The 26,564-nt window shown below is 37.9% G+C and overlaps 1 protein-coding gene and 1 long non-coding RNA gene across 14 annotated transcripts in view; one reads left to right on the top strand and one right to left on the bottom strand.

Moving 5' to 3' along the window:
* Positions 1-26,564, bottom strand: part of CHD9 (chromodomain helicase DNA binding protein 9) — a 99,853-nt gene that overhangs the window by 40,530 nt on the left and 32,759 nt on the right. For 11 of the 13 annotated variants that reach the window (XM_030512851.1, XM_030512856.1, XM_030512850.1 and 8 more), the window contains 3 exons: positions 14,261-14,598; positions 4,237-4,348; positions 764-910 (listed from right to left, as the gene is read on the bottom strand). In XM_030512851.1, the coding sequence (XP_030368711.1) occupies positions 764-910; positions 4,237-4,348; positions 14,261-14,598 (597 nt within the window). Of the gene's footprint in view, positions 1-763; positions 911-4,236; positions 4,349-14,260; positions 14,599-15,424; positions 16,632-26,564 lie in introns of those variants that run through there. The other 2 variants (XM_030512860.1, XM_030512859.1) reach the window with 2 other exon arrangements.
* Positions 15,370-24,816, top strand: LOC115619898. Its single transcript, XR_003995159.1, has 3 exons — positions 15,370-15,513; positions 16,550-16,667; positions 24,406-24,816. It is a non-coding gene; the product is annotated as an uncharacterized LOC115619898 (long non-coding RNA).

Below are 26,564 nucleotides of genomic sequence, written 5' to 3'. Positions count from 1 at the left end.
CTCAACTTAATAGGCTTAGTCTGAGTATAGACAACAAACATGCTGCTGAATCAGGCAGACAAGGTCATGCCTGGGAATTCCACCATGGCTTACATGTGACACAGATAGGGGTTACTTGGCTCTGCCAAGACTGAACCTGGGGTTCCAGAGATAATGAGCTGATCTTTAAAGGTTGCTTCCAGTCAAGAGTCACCTTCCCTCTTGCCTGATTTCTTCCCAACCATGCTATCTTTCTCCTTCCTTACAACATTGGCACTCCTCCTAACATCTCCTGAACACTTTTTCCCGTTTCTTTCCCGCCACTTTATTCACCTACAATGGCTCAACAGTAAGTTTGATTATCGTAGGTGGAACAAGCTAGACAGTGAAGTGCAAACCCAAAGGGGGCAAAAAAGGGAGGAGTTTCCTTTTTAAAAATCTCAGTAAGCAGAGATCCCCATAGGCTCAATTAATTTGATACTTCTGAAAGTCATGACAATACTGGCATACAGCGTTTTCATACACCCACACAGCCTAACACATTGAGATACACCTAGTCTTAATCTTATCCTTAACTTCGGCTAGGTCAACAAATGCTTATAATAGAAAATTAAAAAATAGTAATAAGCAATTTCTTCCAATTTTCAAGATCTTAGCAAGATGCCACATTAAATAAACCATTGCTTAGCAGTAACATTTTCCTTCCAAGTTATGACCTTTATTCACTGAACTACTGGAGACAAATGGAAAGTTCCCACTACAGACCAAGCCAGTTTTTACTTACAACAAATAACTGTAAAGGCTGTTCAGCAGGTAAAGGGGCAGAATTCTTTTTGATTTTCACAGAAACTTTAGCTTCTTCTTCTGATTGTTTTCCTTCTCCTTCTTCAGCATATTTTTTCCTTTTAACTTGACGATTTGATCTTCTCTTCTGCATGCAGCAGGAAAAAAAAAAAAAGAGGTTTTACCAAAAACCTCCTCTAACATGAATTGCAAGTTTGGGGACATTCTAAGCAATACTTTAGATGTATCTAACACCAAACGCCAACATTTGGTAGAAAACATGAAGCATGTGAATCATAGAGGGACAGAAGTAGCCATATACTATTCGTGATAAATTAATCCCCCCCCACTCCATATAAACATTTGATGCTTATATTTTTAGAGTTCAAAAGCAAACATGGAACAATATTTTCAGAGTATGGAAACAAAGCTGATATATAACAGATCTCCCATAGCATCAGTATTTCAACAGCAATTTCATAATGCAGTGTAACAGCAGTGTGTTAACATCCAATTCAATTATTCCAGTGAATGACAAAACATGCTGAAGTGTCTCTACTAAACACCAGTGCTATTAAAAAAATCATTAACATTTTCATTAGATCATATTGATCAGATTGCTGATTTGATGGCTAATGAAGTTCGTTGCTTGTTAATGTATTTGTTTTCTCCTCCACCTTAATCAAGCTTGTTTAACAACAGTATTTGGCTTACTTTGCGGTTTCTCTCTCTAATCTTCCACTCTTATTTCTGCAAGAATCTGAGGACACCAAGTTCCAGCTGGAGAAATAATGTTCAGTCTAAGAAAGCAATTCCTCCTGACTCACTGTTTCAGTTTCAAAAACTTAGATTATTAGGATACTGCATATCCTTTCCACTCCTCAGTATCAATATATTTAACCGTAAGATTAATTTGTAAGTCTATTGAGTAAGTAATGATAGCAGAATCAAACTAGTCAGCTAACATTTAAAAACACTGCAATCTGCTTTAGAGAATTATCATTGCAAAAATAAAATCAGCAAAATAAAGCAGTCTATAAAATAAATTAATTCTATTGTGTTACACGGCAAACTGTATTTTTGTTAAAAAGCCATTGCTGGTTGCAATACACTGTAGTAATCAGCTGGGAGCAAATCAAGCTGTGAACAGAACAAAAACCAAAATACTGTGGTCATACTGGCTTCTGCAGAGCAGATATTAAGTAAGAGAAAGATTGCAGCAGAGGAACTTTCTTCCTGACTCTTAAATTCTGCCATTGGCCTGGCTATGTTTTAACAACTACATGTAGGTAGTTGTTAAAACAGTTACAGTTGTTAAAAGAGGTAGAGCAGTAACAGTACATACACAGTAAAAATCAAAACCAGGCATCACCATTCTTCTGTAGAAGCTGAGTATGTGAAACTCCCAGCTTTCCACAATAATGTAGCCAGACTAGCTGTTCTTCAATAAAAAGTGATTGTGTGTTACATTATAGTTAAATCAACAACAGTTTGCTGAGAGTAGATTTTATTTTTTTTAAATGCTAGCTAACAGGAGCAATGCAAAACAATTTATGAATTACAAAAAGAAGGATTAAGAATCAGGTTCAAGTTTTATTCATTATTTATTGAATTTTTCAAAACCTAATGAGGCATTAACAGTCATTTTCAATCCTTTTCACTGTCTTTTCTTGAAGTATGAAGTGATTAACAAATCATCAATAGATGAATGTTCTCTGACATAGTAATACAAAACCTCAGTTGTTTGAAAAAAAAAAACCCTTTGTATTTCCCTAAGCTAAGACGCGTGGTCATAAAAAAAATGCTCTAAAGCACACAAGAAATAAATCAATGTATTTAAGGAAGACACTTACTGTGAAACTAAACATATGAAATGAATTACAGGGAAAAAAAAAAAGACCTAAAATTGCCCCTCAGAGCTTAGAAGTAGACAGCTATTTGCAATAGGAAAAGAAAATAATGAAAATGTTATAAAACTAGAAGGAATGAATCGGTGAAACACAGCAACTTACAACTTTCCTGTTATGCTTCTCCCAAACTCCTTCAAAGATAGACAAGGCAGTGGTGTGATATTCTGCAGTATAATTTTTGCTATCCCATGCCACCCCTTATTATCTCTACCTGCTGTTCCCTTCACACCAGGATCACGCGATTTGATGATGTTCCCTGTCTAACCAAACTAAGAATTAAGAATTACCCTTGTCATGCTAAAAATCAAATATCCAAAATACCAAAAGCAATGAGAAAAAAAAAAAAATTATCTTCAGTCTTTTCTATTTGTTAGCCTACAGATTTATACCTCGTTACAGAGTACTACTTATAAGTTAGAGCACTTCAGAACAACCAAACCTGCTTTCAGCTCCTTCACTCTACTGAACAAACTTTCTACACCAAGACAAACTCCCTGAGAAATACATAAATTCAAGAACCGTTTCAGGTAACCTTTACCTTAGAGAAAATATCACTTAAGTTAATATAAAATCATTCTGGAAAATGGCTTCTGATCCTATTTCCTGCCAGCATTATCATCTGTGACATACTAAAGGTCAACTCAGTATCTTGTAATTATTTTCTGACATTATCATCAAATAATGCAAATAATTTTTACTCAACCTTGTTTTGAAAATTGATTTAATCTCTGTGGATGTCACAGGATAAAAAACTGTGCACTTCCAAATATAACCTTACTTTTAATGGATTTTGCCCTAAAGGAAGAAAGTTATAATTCTGTTACCAACATACACATAAATAGGAAATAATCTCTTACGAATAATTCATAGTTTTTTGCGCATTGTTTCTGTAAATATTTAGCTATGCTACTATTAACCAGAGCAATGTATAAAATAAATGCAGGAAAAAAGTTACAAGGGAGATATTCCTTAAGGGAATGACTCCACCACTTTGATTCTTCATCTGGCACTTCTTTAGAAGTATTCCACTAGCAACTAGAGCCTATCGGTATATTGATCATTGCTCCCTTCAGATCCAACACCGCAAGAAACCAATTCTTTACGTTTGTACAGAAGCAGAGCACATAAAAAATGGTAAAGTCCGAAACCAGACTTTTAAATGTTCTCCAGAGCCAGTTTCAACTGAAATATGTTCCTTCTATTAGGCAATCTCTGTATTCTCCCCCATAAAGTCAACCAAAGCAAAGATCAGGTCTAATTGCCAGCTCAACAGGTGAGTATTTACCGTTTCAAATCTATGGACTTCTGTACTGAAATGAAACAGATACAAGCAGGGCACTGATGTCCCATTATAGACAGGGGACTCTAAACTGTAGGATTTTCTGATTTTCAGGTGGGAGAAGTAGCTTATAATGTAAAGTTCTATCTGTGATAAAGAGACAGCAGTGAGAGACGAACTGTCACCGTGTCAAAAGGAGCATTAACTTTCGGGAGGGGAGCAGAGGAAAAGACCTGTAGAAGTAACAATATAGAAATTTAGAACGGAAAAATTCTGACTACTTACCTGTGAGTCTTCATCCTTCAGTGCCCGCTGTGGAGTCTGCTTAGCATCAGACAATTCATCTGAAGATTCGTTTTTTCTTTTCTGCTTCTTACCCAGTGTGATGATTAGCTTTCTGTTAGGAAAAAAGCCCGAACATCTAAGTGAATGCCACATACTAGTCTACTTGGCTTCACGATTAAAAAGTAATACCACATCCACTAGCAATTCCTTTATTCTTCTTAATATAAAACTCAGGAAGCACTACTGTCTGAAAAATGAAAAACGTCTCTCAAGAAAAAGCTACAACTTTACAGAAGGCAGTATTTTCTACTACTGTTACTGAGTTTCTCTAAAGGCAAGCAGGTAGCACTGAAAATTCTTCTATGTCATATACATTTTAAATCCATAAATGTGCAAGAGATGCCAAATCCAGCATTTAAACTAACTGACAATGGTAAATTATACAAAGTTAGCATAAACACCATCTGCAGATGATAACAGTACATCATTTATCATAAACCATTTGCCAATTGCAAAACACACCTTCTCTTACTCAAAACAATTAGCTACGGACAACAAGCTAACATTATTCAAAGCTTTCTGACATGCAGAACTTGCATATTTAAGTAAGCTATTCAATGGTAAAAACGAGGGAATTGCATGAATCTTTTAAGCCCTTAGAAAAACAAAAGTAAAAAAGAAGCTATTTTCAAAACCCTGCAGTTTTAGCTCCAAGATATGTTAGAACCTCTCAGAATAAATTAAGAAGCAACAATGTGCTGAACAGTTACATTCTAATGAAAAAGCACCAATTACCTCTTTGTTCAGATTTAAAGGTTACACTGTAAATCACAATACCAATGATTTGTTTTTAACTAAAGGGTATCAAAATATTTATTTTTTCATTTCATATGTGCCAAATACTCCTCTTGAAATATGTTTTCAGTGGCCTAATTGAAGAATGATGACAAACTATCCAATAAATTCACAGATAAAGTGCTGTCCTTAAATACATATTTTACACAGTATCTAATCATCAGATCTGTGTAACAGAAAACGTTGTAGCAAACAAACCTCTTCTGCCATTTTACGTAACAAATTGAAGTCTTTAGACTTTCTACAGACGATATAAGCTCTTTTACACCAAAGTAGCATCAAATATATTGATCACCTAAAAAATCATTGATGAGAAAGTAGTGGTTGAAACATTTGCATCCCATTTGCTTCTCTTTCCACATGTCCAAATAGAACTGTCACATGTTTACTACATCCAAGCAAACAGTTCACACAGAAAAGGAAAATCTTACATTACAGAAAACCTATGGGTACTTTAAGCAACATGGCCTACAGAAGATTATAGGCGTATTTTCAGAAGCAATTAACATTTTCACTGGTTTTTAATATTTAACCGCTAGGTACGTCCAGTGGAAAGGCTTAAAAAGAGAAAACTTTTTCCACTCCCCTATTTTTTACTTCTAGTACAAAGTGAATGGCATTGGCAAACACATGCTGAAATGAAGCTGCAGTAAGCATAATCACAGATCTGCTAGTTTACAGAGCTGCTTGTTCAGAAGTAAATTCTGATCCTCAAGTCCTTATTAGGTGTTCTCAGCTTAATTATTCCTTAGAAAATATGTTTCATAATTGCAGGAAATACAATTAACACATTGCTTTCCCTACTGTCTTCAAGAGTAGTTTGTTGTCTGCCTCCCCACCCCCCATTTTTCAATGTCTGATTAGTTTTGGATTTTTGTTTGTTTGTTTTTTTGTTGTGGGTTTTGGGGGTTTGGTGGGGTTTTTTAACTAGCTTTTTATTTTTTTGACTATTGGATTCTCAGGTGTTTGTCCAATATGACTCCGGTGATGGACTTAGATAAACCACTTTTTCAATTTTTATCTCACTTTGTTTCACGGAATTTACGTGTTACATTAGCACTTGTCACCTAACCTATTCCAAAGTGATGCAGACAAGGCACGCTATGACTGAACTTCTGAGCTTGTTAAATGGAATTGTGGATGCTAAAATTTAACATGGATTTAAAGGCAAACCTGATAAACTTGTGAGTGAGAGTTTCTTGGAAGACTGTTCATGAAATGGTACCTATCCCACAAAGTTCCTGGTTTGCATCTTTGGAATTTGGGAAAATATTAAGAAGTATCATGTATGTTTTCCCTGCCTTGAATTCTTTCCATTGCAGCTGCTTCTGGCCATTGCTGGAGAGAAGACACGGAGCCAGATAAAACTCTGGTCTCAGCTGGGTAGGCACTCCTCTAAGCCTTGTCCACATGCTAAGTGCAACAAGCTGTGCTTATCTGTACCTGTCCCTTGTTGATCTTTTAATTTAAATAACTGGGCATAGAGCATACTCAATCCACTGAAGTCACATAATTTAGTTTTTAAATTATTATTTTTTGACCAATAAATAAGGCTCCAAGTCTTCGTTTTGATTTGGAGCAAACGCATTAAAGGCCTGATGCATGTACGGCATGTGAAGATGACTGTCAATGTAATACACATTTTGATTTTTAAATGAACAACAAGACTACTAACAACATAGAAAAAGGATACCTTCATCAAATAGGTGTTGAGATGTAAGTCAAGCTGTAAGGGATCTCTGAAGGACATCTAGTCTCTACTCAAATCCATCTTCAGAATTCTTTTATGTTGTTGAATTCAGTCCAGCTCTGCTGTGTCCAAGGCTGACACCTCCCTATGCAACCTATTCCAGATTTTGATCCTCTTTTGTGTAACGGTATATTAAAATGCTTCATAAATGCATGGTGCTATGTTAAGCATTTGTATCTGTGCAACCACAGTTCATCTTCATTTCGTGCACTTCTGCCTAATACGTTAGACTCAGGTTCCTTTTGGATTCAAGAAGTACAGTATTAAGGAAGGCCATGACTATTTTTCTATGGATTGTAGTGGCATCCACTGAATAGCAGAGGATTTTAAGGACCTTCTGTTTTAAAACAGATTGTGATTAGACTGCTCTAGCTACATCTTTCTTTGCACATTTTTTCCTCTCCTTCTTTGTAGGTGTAATCCCCTCTTGTTCTGTTGTAATTCACCTCTTGCTCTGCCCCTGAAGTCTTATACATAATATTCCACTTCCCTGTCAGCTTTTGTGCCCTATCTTCATCTTGTATTCACTACCCTCCCATACTTCTCTTCACAGGCATGTCCCTGAAATTTCCTTAACATCTCTAGATGATGCAGATCAGAATGTTTCCTCCTCTATACGGATATGGTGCCAGCGAGAGGAATAAATGCAGTTTCACTTCTTTCTGATCCAGTGCCCAGAACCACAATGCTCCTTGCTATCAAAAGTTGCTGAAAAGCAGTATGGTGCTAAAGTCACGCATTTGTATTAGTAAAAATGCAATCTGCTCGTATTTTGGCCAAAAAACTCTCAAAATCTGCTATGTGAAAACAATAATTTTCAGAAGCTTGTAAACTGGATCAATTCCGTGAATTTTTTTTCCACTGAGAGAGCAAGTTCTCTTGCCAGTTTATAAATTTCTATACGAAAGCATAAAGATCTTGGCTAAAATCCCTTTTTCCTCTCTGAAACAAACTGTTCTGAACAGAAACTATCTATTCTGTTTCTATGAAAAGGAAACAGTATGCTGTAGACACAGAATAAATAGTAACACTAGACTCCATTCCAATTTCACTTTCTCTTGCCTTTTAAAATTTAAAATGCACCTTATCCCAAATTATCTAGAAATACTTTAACAATTAGACAGTGTAGATTTCTTCAACATATATTTCCTTTTTCTGTAACAACAAACTAAAAATGTTGAGAGGTTCATATCAACAGAAAAGGCTCTAAAGTCACCTCATGAGCCATTAGTGCTTTTGATCCTTAGCATAACCTTCCTAACATGGTTTAGATCACAACTGAAAGACTTAAAAGTATCAGCAAGACCACCAGGAATTGCTATGTGAAGAGCACTGCAACTGCTCTCTTTTAAATTGAGAATCAGTAATAGCAGATAGCAGAGAATGTGATGTAAGAATTGTCAGCACTTTGAACACCTTGAGAATTATAAAGAAAAATTTTCAAAGCTTTCCAAGTTAGTGAACATGAGGATGGATTAAAAAGGGATAGGGGGGGGAACCCAGCAAATATGAAATATGCATCATGCATGCAAGAAATAGAAAGTATTGCTGGCCTTCAATGCATGCCTTTAATACATCATTTTACTCCAATTTTCCCAAAACAGAGGACACCAATTAACTCTTTATTAGTGTCCAAAGCCACCTCTCAGATAGTTTAATTTGTAGTCAAAGCATTTTGTATATTACCAGCAATAAAACTCCTACGTCATCAACAGTGTAAGTATTTCTTTATCACTAAAAAGTTAGCTAAAAATCTTATCTATTAGCAAAATACAAAAGCAGGTACGCCCTTGACAAGACTGCATATCTTCTTGGAATGAGAGTTGAACTGGTGGTATAAAACCAGTTGCTCTTATCCTTTTAGCATATGTTTAATAAATAATACTAACACACTAATATTAGCCACTGTCTCCTTCTCCAGTTATATTTCAAATTAATAACTGTTGGATTGCGCACAGATTTTTAAAACACTCCTTGAGTCAAGAGCCACTTCATACTCATACAACATTGGAATAATAATGCAAGAGAACAAACAAGTGTTTGGTTCAGTAAGACCACACTATTTTGCATTCATATATTTTGCAGTAGGAACTTAAAATTATGTCACTCAAGACCTAACTTATGCATCAAAACTATAATCTGGGAGCAGAGAAAACATCACCAGGGAGTCACAGGTCAGGGCACGCAAAGATATCATAGAATGGTTTGGGCTGGAAGAGACCTTAAAACCCGTCTAGTTCCACCCCCCTGCCACAGGCAGGGGACACCTTTCACTAAACAAGGTTGCTTCAAGCCCCGTCCAACCTGGCCTTGAACACTGCCAGGGATGGGGCAGCCACAGCTTCTCTGGGCACCCTGTGCCAGTGTCTCACTGCCCTCATAGTAAAGAGCTTCTTCTCAGAAGAATAGTAAAATTTGGAATTTGTGTGCCATTTCTAATCATGACAGAAGCTGTTTATGATCTAACAGATCAAAAAGATTCAGCGAGCATCTCTCCCCTTCTAGCACAGATGTATTAGCCAACACTTGCCTAACTTACACAAAACACAAAAGACAACACACGGTGTCTTGCCTTCTATGAAATTCACTTCAAGTTCTAGTCATTTAAACTTAAATGATACAGGAGCAGCAGAATCACTTCCTTCCCCCATTCCGTCAGGGTCTTGAACCCTAAAAATGCTCTTGTAAACAGAACATGTGAGACCTAATCCAAGTCAATGAGGACAGTTACTCATTTGAATAGTAAACAGGATCATACATGACTGGCTGTATTCATTACTACATAATTTAAGGGTTAATAAAAAAAACTCAAACCCCACCATTGTTGTTCTAGCACATGAAACAATACAGCCATTTCTGACAACAGGAAATGGTTTTCAACTTCAGGACTACCACCCGGAATTGAACTGAAAATCAAATTCATAGGATTTGGGGGATTTATTTATTTAAACTATGTGGTGATAAAAAATCCCCAAAACCTAAATCTAATCTTCCGATATTGTTCTTTACATCACCAGTGCAGAGCTGCTGCTTTTCATCAGGGCCATGATATTTAATTTTATGTTTGAGTAGGTGGAAATACATTGAGAGCTATAAAACCTAAATGCCAATCTACTTTTTTGAACAACAGAACGTTCACAAATTCGTAATTCTTCTATCCGTCACATCAAGTGGCAAGAAGTAGACTTTTTAGCTTAAATATGCATCACCTTAAATGGAAGAAGTAGAATTACAATCAGCTAGAAAAAGCTTATAAATGGAAACAAGTTCTATGCAAAAACAGGGTTTAAATAGATTCCTGAACATCAATGCACCTTGGTAAATAGCCAGGATATGAAAAGTAGTTCTGCAGTCCTCAAAATAATCAATGCATAAAGCAAACTGGTTAGTTTGGTAACGCTAAATATAATATACATGCACTCTTCTAATAACTTCTGTCATATGCTTACAATGCTTTTGCTAGTAAAAGGATTTAGTCATTGATATTCACCAATGTGTATGTCACAGAAACTCTCTTGATTACTGAATCCAGTTCTAAACCATCTGACTGAAATTAACAGGCATTAATTCTTTGAGTTCAACAGGTCAGAGGATTAAAAACCTCAATGACCACCTTTAGAAAGAAAGTACAGCCTGCCTAGAAAGCAAGTGCTAGTAATTTATAACAAGCAATGATAAGCTGGAAAGAATCACGCTATAATTTTTTTCTGTACATACAGATCTCAGAAGAATCACTAAGGAAAATGTAAACAGTTAATAACAGGAAGCCCCCAAACACATACCGATCATATGCAGTGAGCAAGGAAAACAAACAAACAGCACTGTTTAAAAAGCATTCTGCCCCCCAATTTGAGATACAGTAATGAAAACTCATCTTTATGCTAGATGAGGGCTACTCAATTTCAGTAAAAGCTGTATGGTATAACATTTAAAAGCTTTCTTTTTTTTTTTTTTTTTTCCCCGTTTTAGCTGATTGCTACCAGGCAATCTCATCAAGGTCTGTTCAGCAACTAGTGTTTCAGGTCCATCAGAGCAGTGAGGCAGAGCAGATCATTTTCACAGATGGGCAACTGTGTAGCTCTGCAAATCCTCCTCAAGAGCAATACAGGACGTGCTACACAGACAGAACCCTTGTAAAATCCCAGCAAAGCTTATGATCACGATCTAGGTAAGAGTTTACTGTTTGAGTGCTGGACTACGAAAGTACAATTGTGCTAACACTGGGTAGCCTAGGTTTGATGCTAACAGAAATGCGAAAGATCAGATTAAAACCATTCTCCAAAAACTTCTCAGAAAAGTATTTGTTCATAGTTTTTGATCTTGCAGCTCCATGGTAGCCTGCAACTCACACAGGAGTCACCTGAAACATGCATCTGAGCTCAGACCTTCCAAAACACACCACCTCCTGCACTGGGCTGGCTCTTGGAATCCAAACTGAACCAGCATAATTAACAGTTACTGCAAGTTAAATGTGCTTGCTATAGAAAGCACTAAATGAAAATAATCATCTGGGATGGATATACTATAGTGAAACTCCTTCTACAAAGGGAAAGCAGATGCACCCAAACCCAATTATCCACCATTGTTAAAAACACTGTTAAAAAAGCTTACGCTTTTTTACTGTAGACCTTTCTTGCCTGTAAAGTTTCACTCATGATTTTATTGCTTGTAGAAGAACTACAGTTGATAACAGTTAAGAACAATTAGAAATTGTTCATAGATCTTTTAAATCATGAGGGGGAACTTTTCACTGACTTCAGGTTTTCCTTCCTGCTTAAATACAAGCAATGTCATATATACAACTTTGCCTTTTCTTTTTTTTTTTCCCAAGTTTTTATTTTTATTTAGTAAAAAAGAAAAATAAATAGTACTTTTTCCTCTTCCAATTTTAAACAGATCTTAAACCCCCTTATTTCCAAGATAAACCAAAACTTTTCATAGAATTGAGGTCCTCCTTTCCCCTTCTTCCCCAGTACAAGCGCTTAAAGGTATTATTTTAGCATGGTAAATTTTTTTCTCCAAGATTTTTTTTCTCAGATTCAGAGTTTGTTTTAAGATAAACGAGAAAACCAATGCAGCAATCCATGCATTTAAAACCAATCCTATTCTGACATCATAATTTCCAGGATATGCTAAGATGTGTTACGAAATATTTTCTCAGGAATGTAAAGAAGAAAAAAACCTTTACGAGAATTGTTTAGCTTTCTAAGCCCCCTATTAGTTACTGGGTTTCATTCTGTCCTTCTCTAAATAAAAGAGATTTTATTAATCGCATGATTTTTCTTAAACCACCTTTGAAAAGACAAGTACAGCCATTCTCTAGTAAACATTCTTCTCCTGTAAGATCAATAGTTACATCTGCACAAAAAAGAGTCTGCTAAGATTATTCTTTTTCAAAAAATCAAAGCCTTCTTTCAATTACTGCTCTTCAAAACCACTGTAGCATATTCTTTGCTAGATAGATAGTATTCAATGTATTTATATAAATAATATAAAATAGCACTAACACAACATAACAACAACATGAAGCTGTTTGGATAAAAAAAACGAAGTATGTGGATGCCTCAAAGCACTTGATTTAGTGCTGTGCATCAAAACACCAAGAAATTCTGTGCAATCTGTAATATGTGGCCCTAGAAGACTCCCTCCACTGCTTTTTAACAGGATCTGAGTGCCAAATCTTTGGATATGTGTCCCACGTAGTTAAAGCAAGACCTGGCAGCACGATTCAGTTAACAAAAGTGCTACTGGGGCATTAGCTGATTAAACCAGTAAATAAAGGGGAGGTGAACCTTCACAGCTCAACGCAACATTATGACAAGTTGACCATAATTAAAAGGGAGTCTCCTTACCAGCTTCAGCGTACTTGGGATCAAGCACAAATATTATGGTTTAAAACGCAGTTTGAGAAAAATATCTTTCTCAACTGATGCTGTGTCATGAAAGCTCGAAAACTGATCCTAACTCATGTGCACAGCCAAGCATTTCATGAAGACAAAAAAAGTGCTTAAGTAGAAATCAAAGGTAACAGTTAATTTCACTTTTCTCATTAAAACCAGTAAAAATACGATGGGAACTATGTCTTATATCACAAGGATATTATTTTGGCTGGTTTTGTAAATTATCTGAAAGAACGCATAGGAAACACACTAATGGCAATTCACATAAAGCTTCAGGAAACTGACACTAGCTGAACAACAGTGTAAGTTTTCTGCTTAGACAGACCCACAAAGTATCTGTTCTAGAATGTAAGTAAATTCAAACACATGAAAGTGAAATCAACCATGGAAGTACACATCCAATATCCCACTTTAAACAAGATGAAGAAAAAAAAAGAAAAAGGAAGCAGTATTCAGTGCACTAAGGAGTATCATGAGCAGCATTCATATGCCAACCCATAGTCAGAAGAGAAAGAAATTAAGGCATGAAAGTTCATGTTAAGTATCAAGTTTAGATCCTTTACACTACAGGACAACTTCTCAACGAAGTTGTTTACTTCATGTATGTAAGGAAAGCACTGACGTTTAGGAAAAAAAATGAAAATGCAGAGAAATGGGCTCATTAAAAGAGCATTCATTTCTGTTCCACATACTTGAGAATATACATATGTATATGAGACATTTAAATTTGGAGAGCTATGCCAGTTAATATTTCTGTTACTGCAAAAAGAGCATGGATTTAAGAAAATAAAAAGTCAGACTGTAGGTAAGATTTTTATTTCGAGTTCTGACTGACATACTTAACAGTGGAAATTAGACACTTCCCTTTAAAAGTATACAAGAGAACTAGGTTAGCTCTGGAGTCAGAAAATGTGCCACCTACTGAATCCCTTGGAGCATTCTAGCGCCTAATGCCTTTCAAAATCTCCTTACCCCACAATATCCACCCAGCTTGACCCAGCTGAGTCTGCAAAATTTTTAAGAGGGCAGATTAAATTGCTATGACTGAAGACAACAAAATGCTTATAACAGAAATCTTTCAATATGCACTTTACTAACAAGTTCATTTAGCTTCCAGTTCCTCCCTATGCAGCTTATCATTTCACACTTTATTGAAGATAGATGCCAAAATTGATGAAGACAGGATATATAGTATAGATAAAGATAATTTGAGGTCAGAACTGATAACAACATTACATGAAAAATACTTTGGTCTTATCTATGCTTCAAAGTAAGTATAGAATATTTTAGGATATGAATTTAAAATAATTCCATTCAGAAGGACCGTCCTAAAATTATTTTATCTGAACAGAAAACAGAGGATTCTTGTTCCTGAATGAGAGAGTCCACACATGGACTTAATCAGGAAGAATTTTGTGTAGGCAGTGGAGGAGAACAGTTTATTATCAGTAAGCATTTTTCATTGTAATCAAGGACTTACAGTGTGAAAAGAAATAAGAAGACATTTTAACCTACTTACCCAATTTTTGTTTTCTCTTTAATTTTGGATGAGGTACCAGTTTTCGGTTTTTTGCTCTCCTTCTCCTTTGGTTTGGATTTAACTTTTCTACCCTTCTTTTCCTCTTTTCCTTCAGCTGAAACACTGGGGAAATTTTCAGGACTCATTACTCGTGGGATGTTTCTCTCTCCTCTCTCTTTTGCTTTCGCAATCGCTTCAGATATTATGCGATTTGCCTTCTCTTGTTTACTTTCCATGTCTGCTTTTTTCTTCTGCTTCTTTTCTGACATTGCCTTCACCTGGGTATTCTGCAATTTAGTATATGATCCCGAACCATCAGTCTTCTTGGAGGAAGGAGGCTGTAGCAAAAGACAAAAGGAAATAAAATTACTTTATTTTAAGAATATAAACATTTCCTGAAAGTGCAAATGTTTTCGGTCTGGATATGCGTTTAAAAAAACCACATTAAACTGGCAGGGACTCACGCAGACACAAAAAAAAGAAGGAATTCTGTTGATCCCACAGAATGGCGTGGGTTTCAGAATAACTGCATCAATTGTGGGTTTTCAGCAACCAAGCCACAAACTGAAAATCAGTAAAAAATATTGTTCTAAAATTCTCTCAGCCTTCTTTCTGTAGTTAGAGAAATCGATTCTTAACCTTCCCGGCATTCCCATACATTTGACACACACCTCCAATAAATGTTGTTCTCATAAAATCTGAAAAAGCAAAGAACTCCCGAAGGTAACAGCATCAGTATTTCACCTTTCGTTAGATACCAGGACTGCAAGTACCTTAAAGCAGACGGCACATCTACAAGACTAACTCAGTGATGAACAGATGCTCGAACAGAATCAAGATTAAAAACCAAACAACAGATAAAACCAAAACTAAACTCTATACTTGTAAGAAATCAGAAAGCACTATTTCTTTCATTTAGATCAACGTACAGTCAGTGCCTTAGTTAGAAAACGTAACTTGCCTCGATTTTTGGGTTTTCAATCACCATTTCATCGACACAGTGTTGTTTACACCACGAATGCAACGTTCAGATTATCAGTCTCTCTCTAACCCCGCTAGGAGACATGTTTTTGCTTCCCTCCCCTCCCCCTTCCCCTTTGAGGAATGGGAAGAATTTCCTACTCAGACAAAACCCAGCAGATAACGGTCATGTTACGTTCTCACCCGTACACGCGCCTCTGCCTACAGCACGAAGAAGAGCCACCGGGGATTTCCAAAGCCATTTTGTGCCCAAGTCCGGAGCCCCTCGGCAGGTGAGTCTCCTGCGGGTGCTGCGGCGGGGCCTGGCGGTGGGCGCGGGTCCCCACGGGTGGACAGCAGCGCACGGCCTGCGGGTGCTGCCACCGCCGGACCCGCAGCACAGCAGCCAGCTCAAGATGGCGATGCGGCGCGGCTCCCGCAGCAGCAGCCAGTAATAAGGAAGGTTATTCAATCCCATTAGCCTTTTAGCCCAAAGAACCCCTCCTCCTCCCACTCATTCAGGCTTCCACTTACCCTTCCTCTTGGCCTCTTCACTGAAGACATGTTTGGCATCAGACAAAGGCTTGCCCTCTGCTTTTTCAGCACCCCAGGCAGTGCTCAAGAGAAAAGCATTGAGAGAAGATTGCTAAATGGCCTATTTAGTGAGCCGCAGCCAAGAGATGTACAACCCTCCACAAACACGCATTGTGATTTACCAACATATTCCTCCCTGGGTGAGCACAGGTCCACGGGTGCCAGCCGGCTGCCTCAGGTGGGGAGGGCTGCCTTCTGCCACAGCGGGGCTCGGCACCCGCCGTAACCACAGAGCCAGGTTCCAACAAAGCACGGGAAGAAATGAATGCACAAAGCATCAAAATGCATCAGCATGAATATTAGAGATGTCGTTAAAAATACTGACTCCTTCTGCGGAAGTAGGCCAGCAGATGGTGCTACCCGTTATTATTCCATTAGGCTCTGCAATTTAACCCCCAACGGGCCACTCTCTCTTACATGCGGTGTGGGCTTTAACTCCTGCTCCTCCGTCAGTGCTGCCGCCGATGCCTGCTCACTGGGATGGAAAACCCTGGGGGCTCAGTGTCCGTCTGGCTTGACTTCACTGCAACTCTGCTGCTTCACTTCCCACAGTAGAGTGAGGCTAGAGATGCCACAGGGGACACGCACCAAAATAGGAGCCTGTGGGCTCAAACCCATCTTGCTCTCTGACACTATTCTTTCCATATATATGTTTTTTTTTTTTTTTTTTAATCTCATTGCTATAAACTAGCAGTAGTGACCATACAAACTCACAGACCTGCCTGCTTCCTACAGAAAATGGTAGAACTCCTGAACTTAGCTTTACCCCTCTGCACAAAGCCCATGGACACTTTTGGTGAAGACCTGGGGACACATCTCGATGGTAAAATCCTTTCCATCGTAATGCTATTAGGTAGGTTCAAAGTGCTATTTTCAAAGATCAGTCAAGTTTTTAAATATGTATTGTCAACATATCAAATAAAACCAAAAAGCAGATATGATCAGGTTCTTGAAAGGTTATTAAAAACAAGAAGCTTTTGACAGCATCACTCCATCTAGCAACACTCTTAAGTCACAGAAGCCCATTAAAGAAAAATGAAGAAAGATCAGGATTTGATTTCTGTTTTGCTTAATATACATTTATACTTTTGTGATAAATGTGTTTTTCTATAGTAATTTTTAATTCTTGCAAGAATGTTAAGATTAGGCCTTACATGTAATCTGAATTTCACTTCCATTTAAGTTTAATTTCAAAATGAAGCTCATTGTCCATTGAAAACATTAGTGGTACCAATACATCATTTTCTTAACACCACCGCTTAAACTCAAAGATCTTTCTGTAAATGCTCCACTTCATAACAAGGACAATTATTAAATTTTAGTTTTACTTTTGAGAACTCTAGCCAAGATGCTGCTAAATCATAGTTACAGTACCTGTAACAAATTGCAGTGATTTACCTTTTAGGGTTATTATTTTGTAACTTAGTAAAACTGCTAAATCACATACTATTTTGCATCTTGAGATCAGCTAAAAAAAAAAAAAAAAAAAAAAAATTCATAACGTACTCTTCGTGCAATGTCAGCGCTAAGCAAAATGCTACTAAAGCCAGTACAGTTTCTTAAAAGAAACTGGTACATCCTTGAACATTCCTGGGCCAGAAACTAACAAACAAAACTCACCTAATAATTAAATGGTCAATACAGAAATGGTGGCTTTTTCCTAATTCTTTTTTTCAATAATCTGCCTAGTTATTTTATTCCTTCAAAGCAAACTTTCCTACGCTGCAGACCATAAAGCTGCCTCCCAAGTTGTTCCTCAACAACTTTTATTACTTTCTTACTGTGAAACTGTGAGTATGCTGGACAAGACTAATCTATGTTTTAATTTCAGGCTGAACCTCTGCTTCTTGCTTTGCACTATTGCTTCTGTTTGTAAGTGGTGTCTCCTGCATTGCACAAACAGTAAGCTATTTGTTAGGAAACCAAGAACTTTTTTTGTTGTTGTTGTTTAATTTTGCTATCACTCTTCTAACCATATGGAAATGACATTCATCAAGGCACAGGAAGGCACCAGCCAGTCATTTTAATCTAAATAAAGCTGCAATGAAACCTTCATCAAGGAAGTCACCATCGTCACAAAAAACAAAACTGGAAAGCAACACAAGTGCTTTGAGATTAAAAGAACTAGTACAGAGGACAGTATCTGCATGTACTTAGAAACCAAAGCAACACAGATCATGTAATTCAGCACAAGTCTTTCATTCTGATAATCATACTTCCAAAAAACGCATGGCTATAAAATAAAGTTAGTTATAAATCATCATGCACACCAAAAAGAATTTCAAAAGCTACACAGCATCTACAGCAAAAAGGACAAAACCTTTTGCCAAGCCAAAAATACCCCTCCCCCCTACTGAGCAGGAATCAAACATCCTAAAGGAACATATTCTTCACCAACTGCTTACAAACCTATTCCATCTACCAGCAGTAGGAAAGCAATTCTTAACTGACAAACGCATAGGAGAAAGTGGGAAGAAAACCGTGAGGCAGCCATGTATTTAAAAACTAAAGATTTGGAAAAATGTGTTTTCACTTTCCAAGGTTGCAAGGATAATCATCCAAATATAACTGAACATAAACCAATGCAATGTCTTGAATCTGCACAGAGAGAGCTCCAGGGTATTTGCTGCTGCTAATAGCTTTGCCAAGCAGCAGCCGAGTGCACTGAACAAGCCTCCCGTCAGTTTCCCGCTGCTCCCCACAACCCTGTGAGTAGCAGGAAAATTGGTAGGAATCACATCAAATTCGTGCTGCTGCTGCTGCCTGCAAAAGCCATTAACAGCAGCAGGTATCGACCGTACTGTTGTTCACATGGAAGAGCTAGCCCTAAAAAATACTAAAGGTGGAACAGATAACAGCTGTAGGCTTCCTCACATATGTCCTGATTCATGGCAGCCAGGGGAGCATCTTGTCAGCAGCATTCAAAAGAATTTGACATGCTGTCTTGCAGGAGGCAAAGGTGCACTACACATGTCTGAATGACATCTTAATTAATGTAAAAGCAATCAAGTTAACAGACAATATCAAGAGACAGAATCATGACAGCAGTGTTCCCAACAGCTCCAGTACTCTGCTGAGTAGGCTTTTCATAGAGAGGCATTTCTCCAACATTCTGTTGTGGGTTGCATAGGACATGCCTTTGAAGACCTTCACAGTACCTCCCACAGCAAAGACAAATCACTGTCCTCAATGCTTGCAGCCACTAGTTATTTTCCCTTGAAGGCCTAAACGCATTTTAATTTGCTCCACAACAACTAACAGTTTCTTCACGTCCTCTGCATATCACTATAAAGGAAGCCCAAGAAATGAAGCTCAGCACAGAAAAAGCTTCTACCTCCAAGAAAACCTTCCCAAATCCTTCCTTATCTGTTCCATAAGTAAGACATTGCTTCTACCGTAAGAATGCCTTTCTTAGAGTTGATATGGCCATTCTTGACAGAGAAGTATTACTATCAATTCTGTGTGCACACAAAATCTTTAAGACTATCTCTCCCAAGTTGCATCCATTCTTAAATATACTCTAATATAAATATACTTAAATATACTCATCCATTCTTAATATACCCTAAGGACTGGTAATGCCTTTCCCTGGAATTTTAATGAGTCACATATTTGTGATTTAATTATATAAAGCAATTTTTAAAAATACCGATGTTCACTTGTGGATCTACTCACCCAAACACTAGCTACTACTAAGAACATATTCTGACCCTTATTAGCCTAGCAACAGAAAGCTAAGGTTTACGTCTGCAATGCCTTGAATGATTCTTTACTTCTGCTGGTGGCAGCACACCTCTGCAGGAAGATGCACATACTAAGCACCATATGCCTTGGGAGCGTAACAAGTTCTTGCTTGCCTACAAGGTCCTTAGGAAAAATCAAGATGACCTTGACATCAACTGCATTGAAAGCAGCTAAAATTAGCTACCTGGAAACCTGATCTTCATGCAATACCACATCATCTTTGTCCATGTTAATTACTAAACAAGAAATACCTTCGTGCAAGTCAAATCACCAAAACAGTATATCACAACTATAATACAAATAAATGAATCACATAACTAATGATAATCAATACTTTGGGGGTTTTGTCCAAATTAGCTTCTAATTTTTTAGCATTATAATCGCATCAGAATTTGAAAACTGCAGTTGCTTTAAGCTGCTACAGTGAGAAATGTTAAAGGAATTCATTGTCTGAGTTATAAAATTGTATTTAGGAATGCAACTTTGAAAAAACAATGATGAACCCAGTGGCTTTTGAATTCTATTCTAGTACTCTGAACTTTTTTCCTGTAGAATACTCTGCATAAATAACTTTCCCAGCGATCTTTTAATGGCAGTTTTATAATGAAAAAGTGTACCTATTAAAAACAAAAAGGTGAGCTCACACCCTTGACAACGTCAACCTGTAGAAGATTCCTTACAGTATGTGTCTTGCCCCATGCAGACAGAAAGGAGACTCCTTTGCTGAATGGCAATCCCAGCAAAATAAGTGGTTTTATTTGGATTATATACTGAAAGAAGACTTCCATGGTTAACCAAGCTGTTTCTGCACAACTGATGGGATGTCACCTAAACATGCAACATTCTTTTCTCCAGAAAAGTGCCTTTTTCCCCCCCTCCTTCGGAGTTCCTTCTGAATTGCTTTTTACTTTTTTGTTCAACAGTTACCCCACACCATCTATGGGAGTTACTCTAAAAAGAGCACTGGAAAATGAAGATCCAGCAGGTTCAATCATTTCTCCATTCTCTTTGATGCATATTTGGAACTATTAAAAGAGCCAATGGAGCATTCCAAATTACAGTTCTTTCAATATGCTCATAATACTCTTCCTTCTTTGCTTATTATCAATGCTAATGAATGTTTCTGTGTTCAAGAGATAGAAAATCTCAAGACATACATATGTGAGACTTAACCCAAATTAAAACAGACATGCTACAGATAGATTAAAAAAGGAAAAAGATACGGGGGAGTGGGGTGGAATATCTGTCTTTTCCATCTTCCATATTTCTTACCTGTAATGTTGGTAAATGAATGGCTAACAACTACAGCAGCATGGACAAGCAAGAGTTTTGATCTGTGTAACAGTAACTTCAGAATGTAGATTTGGTTACTGTGATTTGTACCCACAAGGTATTTAACACCAAGCTTATGACCAAATTTCAAATTTATGTGGAAATAGAAACATTAATGTAAAGGTCAGCAACCTTAAACTAGTCATGTTTCAAAGATGAAACATGCACCTGGCTTTGCACGTCACACACTCTCTACGTAGGGTTTTGTTTCTCATCTAAATGCTACAGAACCCAGTAATATCACCACTAAGCAAGTTTCGCCACTTCTATAGCTAAGATATCATAACTGTGATTAGTAGCAGCTTCTCACCCAGTAAGCCTCTGACTAACCAGACCATTCCCTGGGAGAAGGTCAAGCCATTGTCCAGTGTAAGCAGATGCCGCTAACCTGGGCATGCTGGAAAGGCAGCACTGGATGTTACAGAACGAGTTGACAGTGCACATAGGCTTTGGTTTGGAAGATTTTTGTAGACAGCTTTTTAGGGCTCAGTGCCAAGTATAGTTCGGTTGTTTTTCTGAATATTTAGTAGTGGTATAAAAACTGTGTGCAACTAATTCTTAATGAGGCGCTATGTAACAGAGCATATTAAATTGCCAGGAAGTGAAAAAAAAATGAGAACTTCATCCTGCTTGCTCTGCCAATTTCCTGCATTGCCTGCTGGTCAGTTTTCAGTGGCCTGGTGTTCTGTGCCCATCATACTCTTATTTCCTGCTGGTTCTAAGTCTGTAATGGTGAACACAGCTATTCGGAAAGTGGCATACAATACCAACAGAACCCACTGCCTAAGCAACATTTCTCAGGTCCTGTTTTTCACACACAGAACTAGTAACACTGAGTACTTGTATTGATCTAAGCCTGATACAGTGCATACCTTTCTTCTACCCATGGGGTGGGGTCCCCACTGTAAGTACCACTATACTTGACAGGAGAAAGCTGTGAGCTCTGATACATGAAAAAAAAAAAAACCAACCCAGTAACAATCATATTCAAGTGAACTGGCACTGTGGATGCACTACGGATCTGAATTACTAGGCTCAGATCAACTTCAGTCACGCTACACGCCCCTACCTCTACTTCCTAAGTCCTTTAATCCCTATCCTAAGGGTCAAAATGTTTAAGCAAAAAGTTCCACTGCTCTGTTTCTTTCTTTCACTCTTGACCGACCTGACCTTACAATTTTCACAATTACCTGACTCCTTAAAAAACAGAGGTGACTTAACTCAATACTCTATAAAAGGAAAGGCAGGTTTCAGTTCACGGTTTGAAATAAGTCCTGTGTGAGCATCTGGAAATATATCTGTAAGATACTTCGTCCAGTACTTCTGGGCAAGAAAATCACACAGATCCTTCTGATTTAAAAAGACTAGTTGTTAGAGTTCAAAACTCCCAGATAAAGCCCTACTAATATACTGATCCACTGAAATCTCACATTATCAAAGACAGTCTTAGAAGGTACAGGTGACAGTTAGCCTCTTCTGGAACACTACCCTGGTTTTGCAATAGGAAGACTTATATTTAACAGGTAAAACCAGATACCCTCTATCACCGTGGGGAGTGGAATGCTGCAAAGCAGCAAAAGAGAACAGCTCTCCCCAACTTCTTTTTAATGATCATTTATACTCCAGAAAAATGTAACATCAACCGAAACTGCACTAATTTCTAGTCTTTCATGACTGAAAAAATGTCTGTCAGAGTAATCTCTCACCCCAGTATGTGGTGCTTCAGGAACCTGCTGAGTAACAATATCGGAGAAAATCAGAATAAGCTGTTAAACTTTGTCTTTTTCTGTAGGAAACCATGATTCCCTCACAAGATTAAATTCTGTTTATTTTTTGCGTTGTATTTTAAATCCAAAGTAGGGGAGCTCCCTGAACATGATATTAAATGTAAATAAAAAGGGCAGTGAGGGATGCTAAAAGTGTTTTTTACTGTACTTAAAGATCTGAACCTTTCTTTAGATCAAACTACTGAAACGTCTTTTTTATAATGCCTCTCTGATCTCAAAAAGGAAACAAACTTTTATTAAACTTGCCTTCTCCCTGAAAAAAAAACCCAAACAAAACAAAAAAACCCCTCCTCAAACAGTAAGAAGATACCTTTTGTCCTACCCTTAAGATTGATAAAGGGAAAACAAAACCACATCACAAAATAGAAGCAAACAACAGGAAATCCCTAAATTACGTCTGGATGGAGTAAGTTTGGGTTTTGTTCTCCCTCTCCCCAAGGTGAGTAATATTTTCAGACATTTTTCTGGGATTATATTCTGAGGCTTTGGCGAGGGGTTTTAGAAAAAAAAAAAAAGGGCAAGAGAAACAATAAACAAATATGTATTATTAAACTGCAAGAACAAGCACTGCCAAAAGAATTCACACACACAAAAAATTAATTATCTTAAAACAGAATAATTCAGTATTCCATCTTCCCAGTTTGTAAGCATCAGGTATCTTGAAAATACACAGCAACACCACGTACTAAGTATAAGCTTACTGTAGGCAAGGTTTTCTAGTCATCATACTCCTATCTGCTGAATTTTTATATGGCAGATGTAGCAGTGATACGAATAAAGTATATACGAATGCCAGTATCAGTATTGTGAACCATGTCACTGCTTTTCAGCTGTCTGCTATAGTAGCAAAAAGTTCCACCGGCACCAGAGGACTTCTTCCTAATGCTCCTCAACCTAAGCATACCTACACCAACTAAAACCTATGCCAGTCTACAAAATGCCACACATTTTGAAATTTAAAACAGCAGTGCAAAGTAGCAGCCCATTTCCCCTGCCAGCTGGATGCTTCATCACTGGACACGTAAGACATCTTACGTGCAGTTATCCTATTCAAGCTTAACCTAAGTATAACATGACATGGAGGTAAGTTTGTTCACTACAACTTCAAACCTCACTGGCTGTTCCAGGGAAACATATTATTAACAACTTCACCTGACTGGTCTTTTTCCCAAGTTATCTGATCTAAAACAAAACAGTAAGATACACTAAACCCCTTCCCTCAGCCCCTCCAGGTGACAGCACAGTTGCCCTCATAGAGCAGGGAACACTTCTGTCCCTTATTACAAAGCCAGTCTTTGATAATCATACATTCTTTGACTAAAGACTTGGAAGAAAGATTTAGCTTTAAAATATTCAGCTAACTTGTTTTTCAGCTCTCAGGTTACAGTTATCCATGTACATTAAACTGCAAGTGACAGATGTTCAATTTTTATGCAGCTTGCTTTAAAAAAAATACAAACAAGGCTATACAACCATGCCATACAAGTTGGTGCATACATGCTTCCAAGCTCCTACTGATTTCTAGGTCAAAGATAGTTAAAATAGAAGAACAGAAATCTATGAGAAGTTCCTATCTCACAGAGTGAAATGAAACATGAGCTCAATCCTTCTTGGACCTCTGCAAATCCACAACAGACGTTACCACTACAGTAACCACAAGCTGCAAAATCCAACCCTTTGACACCACATGATCTACTAATTCTTTCCTTTCTCCCTACTTACATAAAGATTTTCATCTGACAAAAGAAAACCCAAACAGAAGTTCTGCTGAAGCGATGTTTGACAGACCTTCCTGTTCCCTACCTCCTCCCTTCCCTGAAGGAATTCAAATGCCTCAAAACCAAAGACCTGTGGAAATGCTGCAGGGACCCGTATTTCTTCAGAAGAAATGATTTCTTTTCATTAAGTGGCCAAAATATCAGTTTCTTACACCTCTTGTTTTATTATTCTTGTTTTAAATTCATGCTTAGTATAGTATCTTGCCTTCTAACTGCTATTTTTTCCTTCCTACGTGTGCATCTACGTGTGCATCTCTTAAATGTGCACCTACTGACAGGACTCCTGTGGCAAACTATTACATTATATAGATTAAGAAATGGCTGAATAAATATTTCTTAAAAAGGCAAATGCTGTGGAGTGTACTTGTCCATTTATGACAATACTGAAACTGTTGTTCCTCTACTGAAGTATTGATCTGTCTACACATAATATTGCTCTCTAGTGTTAAATTATGATTGAAAAATAACTTTTCAATGCATAAATTAAAATGTATTTATTTTGGAATACACAATCTGAGAAAATGGTTTATTCCCAGAAATGCAGGATTTATCACTCTTCCCTCTTCCAAAATGTTTAATATAGGAAATTTAAATTTTAGAGTAATATATCCTGAAAAGATTCCACTTACTGGGTATCCATGCTGATTGCTCAAGCCTGTTTTCAATACTCTATGCATAATAAAAACAAAAAAGAGAAGACTGCTGTAATAGCGTATACTTCTAACCATCAATTCCAGAAACTACTGCTTACTTTACATGCTTTTATTTCTTCTGATATTTTAAAGCTCCTGTCCTGAAAGACAGACAAATTCACAAGTGTCCTGGGTTCAGCCATAGCAGTGATTTTTCTCCTTCTTAGTAGCTGGTGCAGTGCTGTGTTTTTTAACTTTCAGCCTGGGAACAACGCTGATAACACCGATGTTTTTAGTTGTTGCTAAGTAATGTTTATTCCAACCAAGGACTTTCTCAGTCTCATGCTTTGCCAGGGAGGAGGGGAAGCCGGGAGGAAACACAGACAGGACACCTGACCCAAACTGGCCAAAGGGGTATTCCATACCATGGCACGTCATGCCCAGTATATAAACCGAGGGGAGTTACGTGGAAGGCCCAGATCACTGCTCGGGTCGGGCTGGGTATCGATCGGCAGGTGGTGAGCAATTGTATCCTCTCCCCTTGTTATTTCACTAATCATTATTATTATTGGTGGTAGCAGCAGTGGTTTTGTATTATACCTTAGTTGCGGGACTGTTCTTATCTCAACCCGGGGGAGTTACATTCTTCCCATTCTCCTCCCCACCCCTCCGGGAGCAGGGGGAGGAAGAAGCAGGGGGAGTGAGTGAGCGGCTGCAGGGTTCCGAGTTACTGGCTGTGCTCAAACCACGACAGTTCTTTTTGGCGCCCAACATGGGGCATGAAAGGTTGAGATAACGACAGATCTGACCAGTGTCTAATCATATTTGTGATAAGCATTCATTGTTACTACTCATCACAATGGTGATTATTTGGCTCTCAGACTTGTTGCGCTTGATCTCAGAGTTTCAGCATGTTGTACCTTACTTACAGCCACTATTTGCTGTTTTAGTGTTTATCGGCTGGGGGGCCTGGGCTAAGGTTCTTGTTTCACTGTACTTCATGGTAATGACTTGTAATGCAATAGACTCATTGATCATGAAACTGGTCTGGTTTGTGCTTCCAGCGTAGCCATCACCTCTATACATTGGGAGGTATATAATGAAATATTTCAGCAATTGCATATCTTTTTTTTTCTCCTCGGGGGGTCAACTTACGAAGGAGGCATTCTCTTTCACCCCCCGTTCCCCCACCAGCCTATTTGCAACAGCAATTGAGAGTTCTGAAGGTTTTAGATGGCCTTTGAATACCCTTGAAACCTGCCTGCTGATTGTGCTGGGGACCAGCATGTTGGCAAACATACGGAGTGTGTTTTACCCATGGCCATCCCGCCCTGGGAACATCCTAATTCGTTTAATCTCAAAAGTTAAGCAGTATCGGGTTCAAGTCTGGTCTAGGGTTAGACGACGATATAAGAGGACCACCAAGAGATTTTCCCTGAGGCTGGACAGTCATGAGTGGCAGGGTGTGTGGGATAGT

Source organism: Strigops habroptila, chromosome Z (genome assembly GCF_004027225.2).
Source record: "Strigops habroptila isolate Jane chromosome Z, bStrHab1.2.pri, whole genome shotgun sequence".
Taxonomy (NCBI): Eukaryota; Metazoa; Chordata; class Aves; order Psittaciformes; family Psittacidae; genus Strigops; species Strigops habroptila.
Note: the sequence above shows the minus strand (reverse complement) of the source record. Positions and strands in the feature narration are given on the sequence as shown.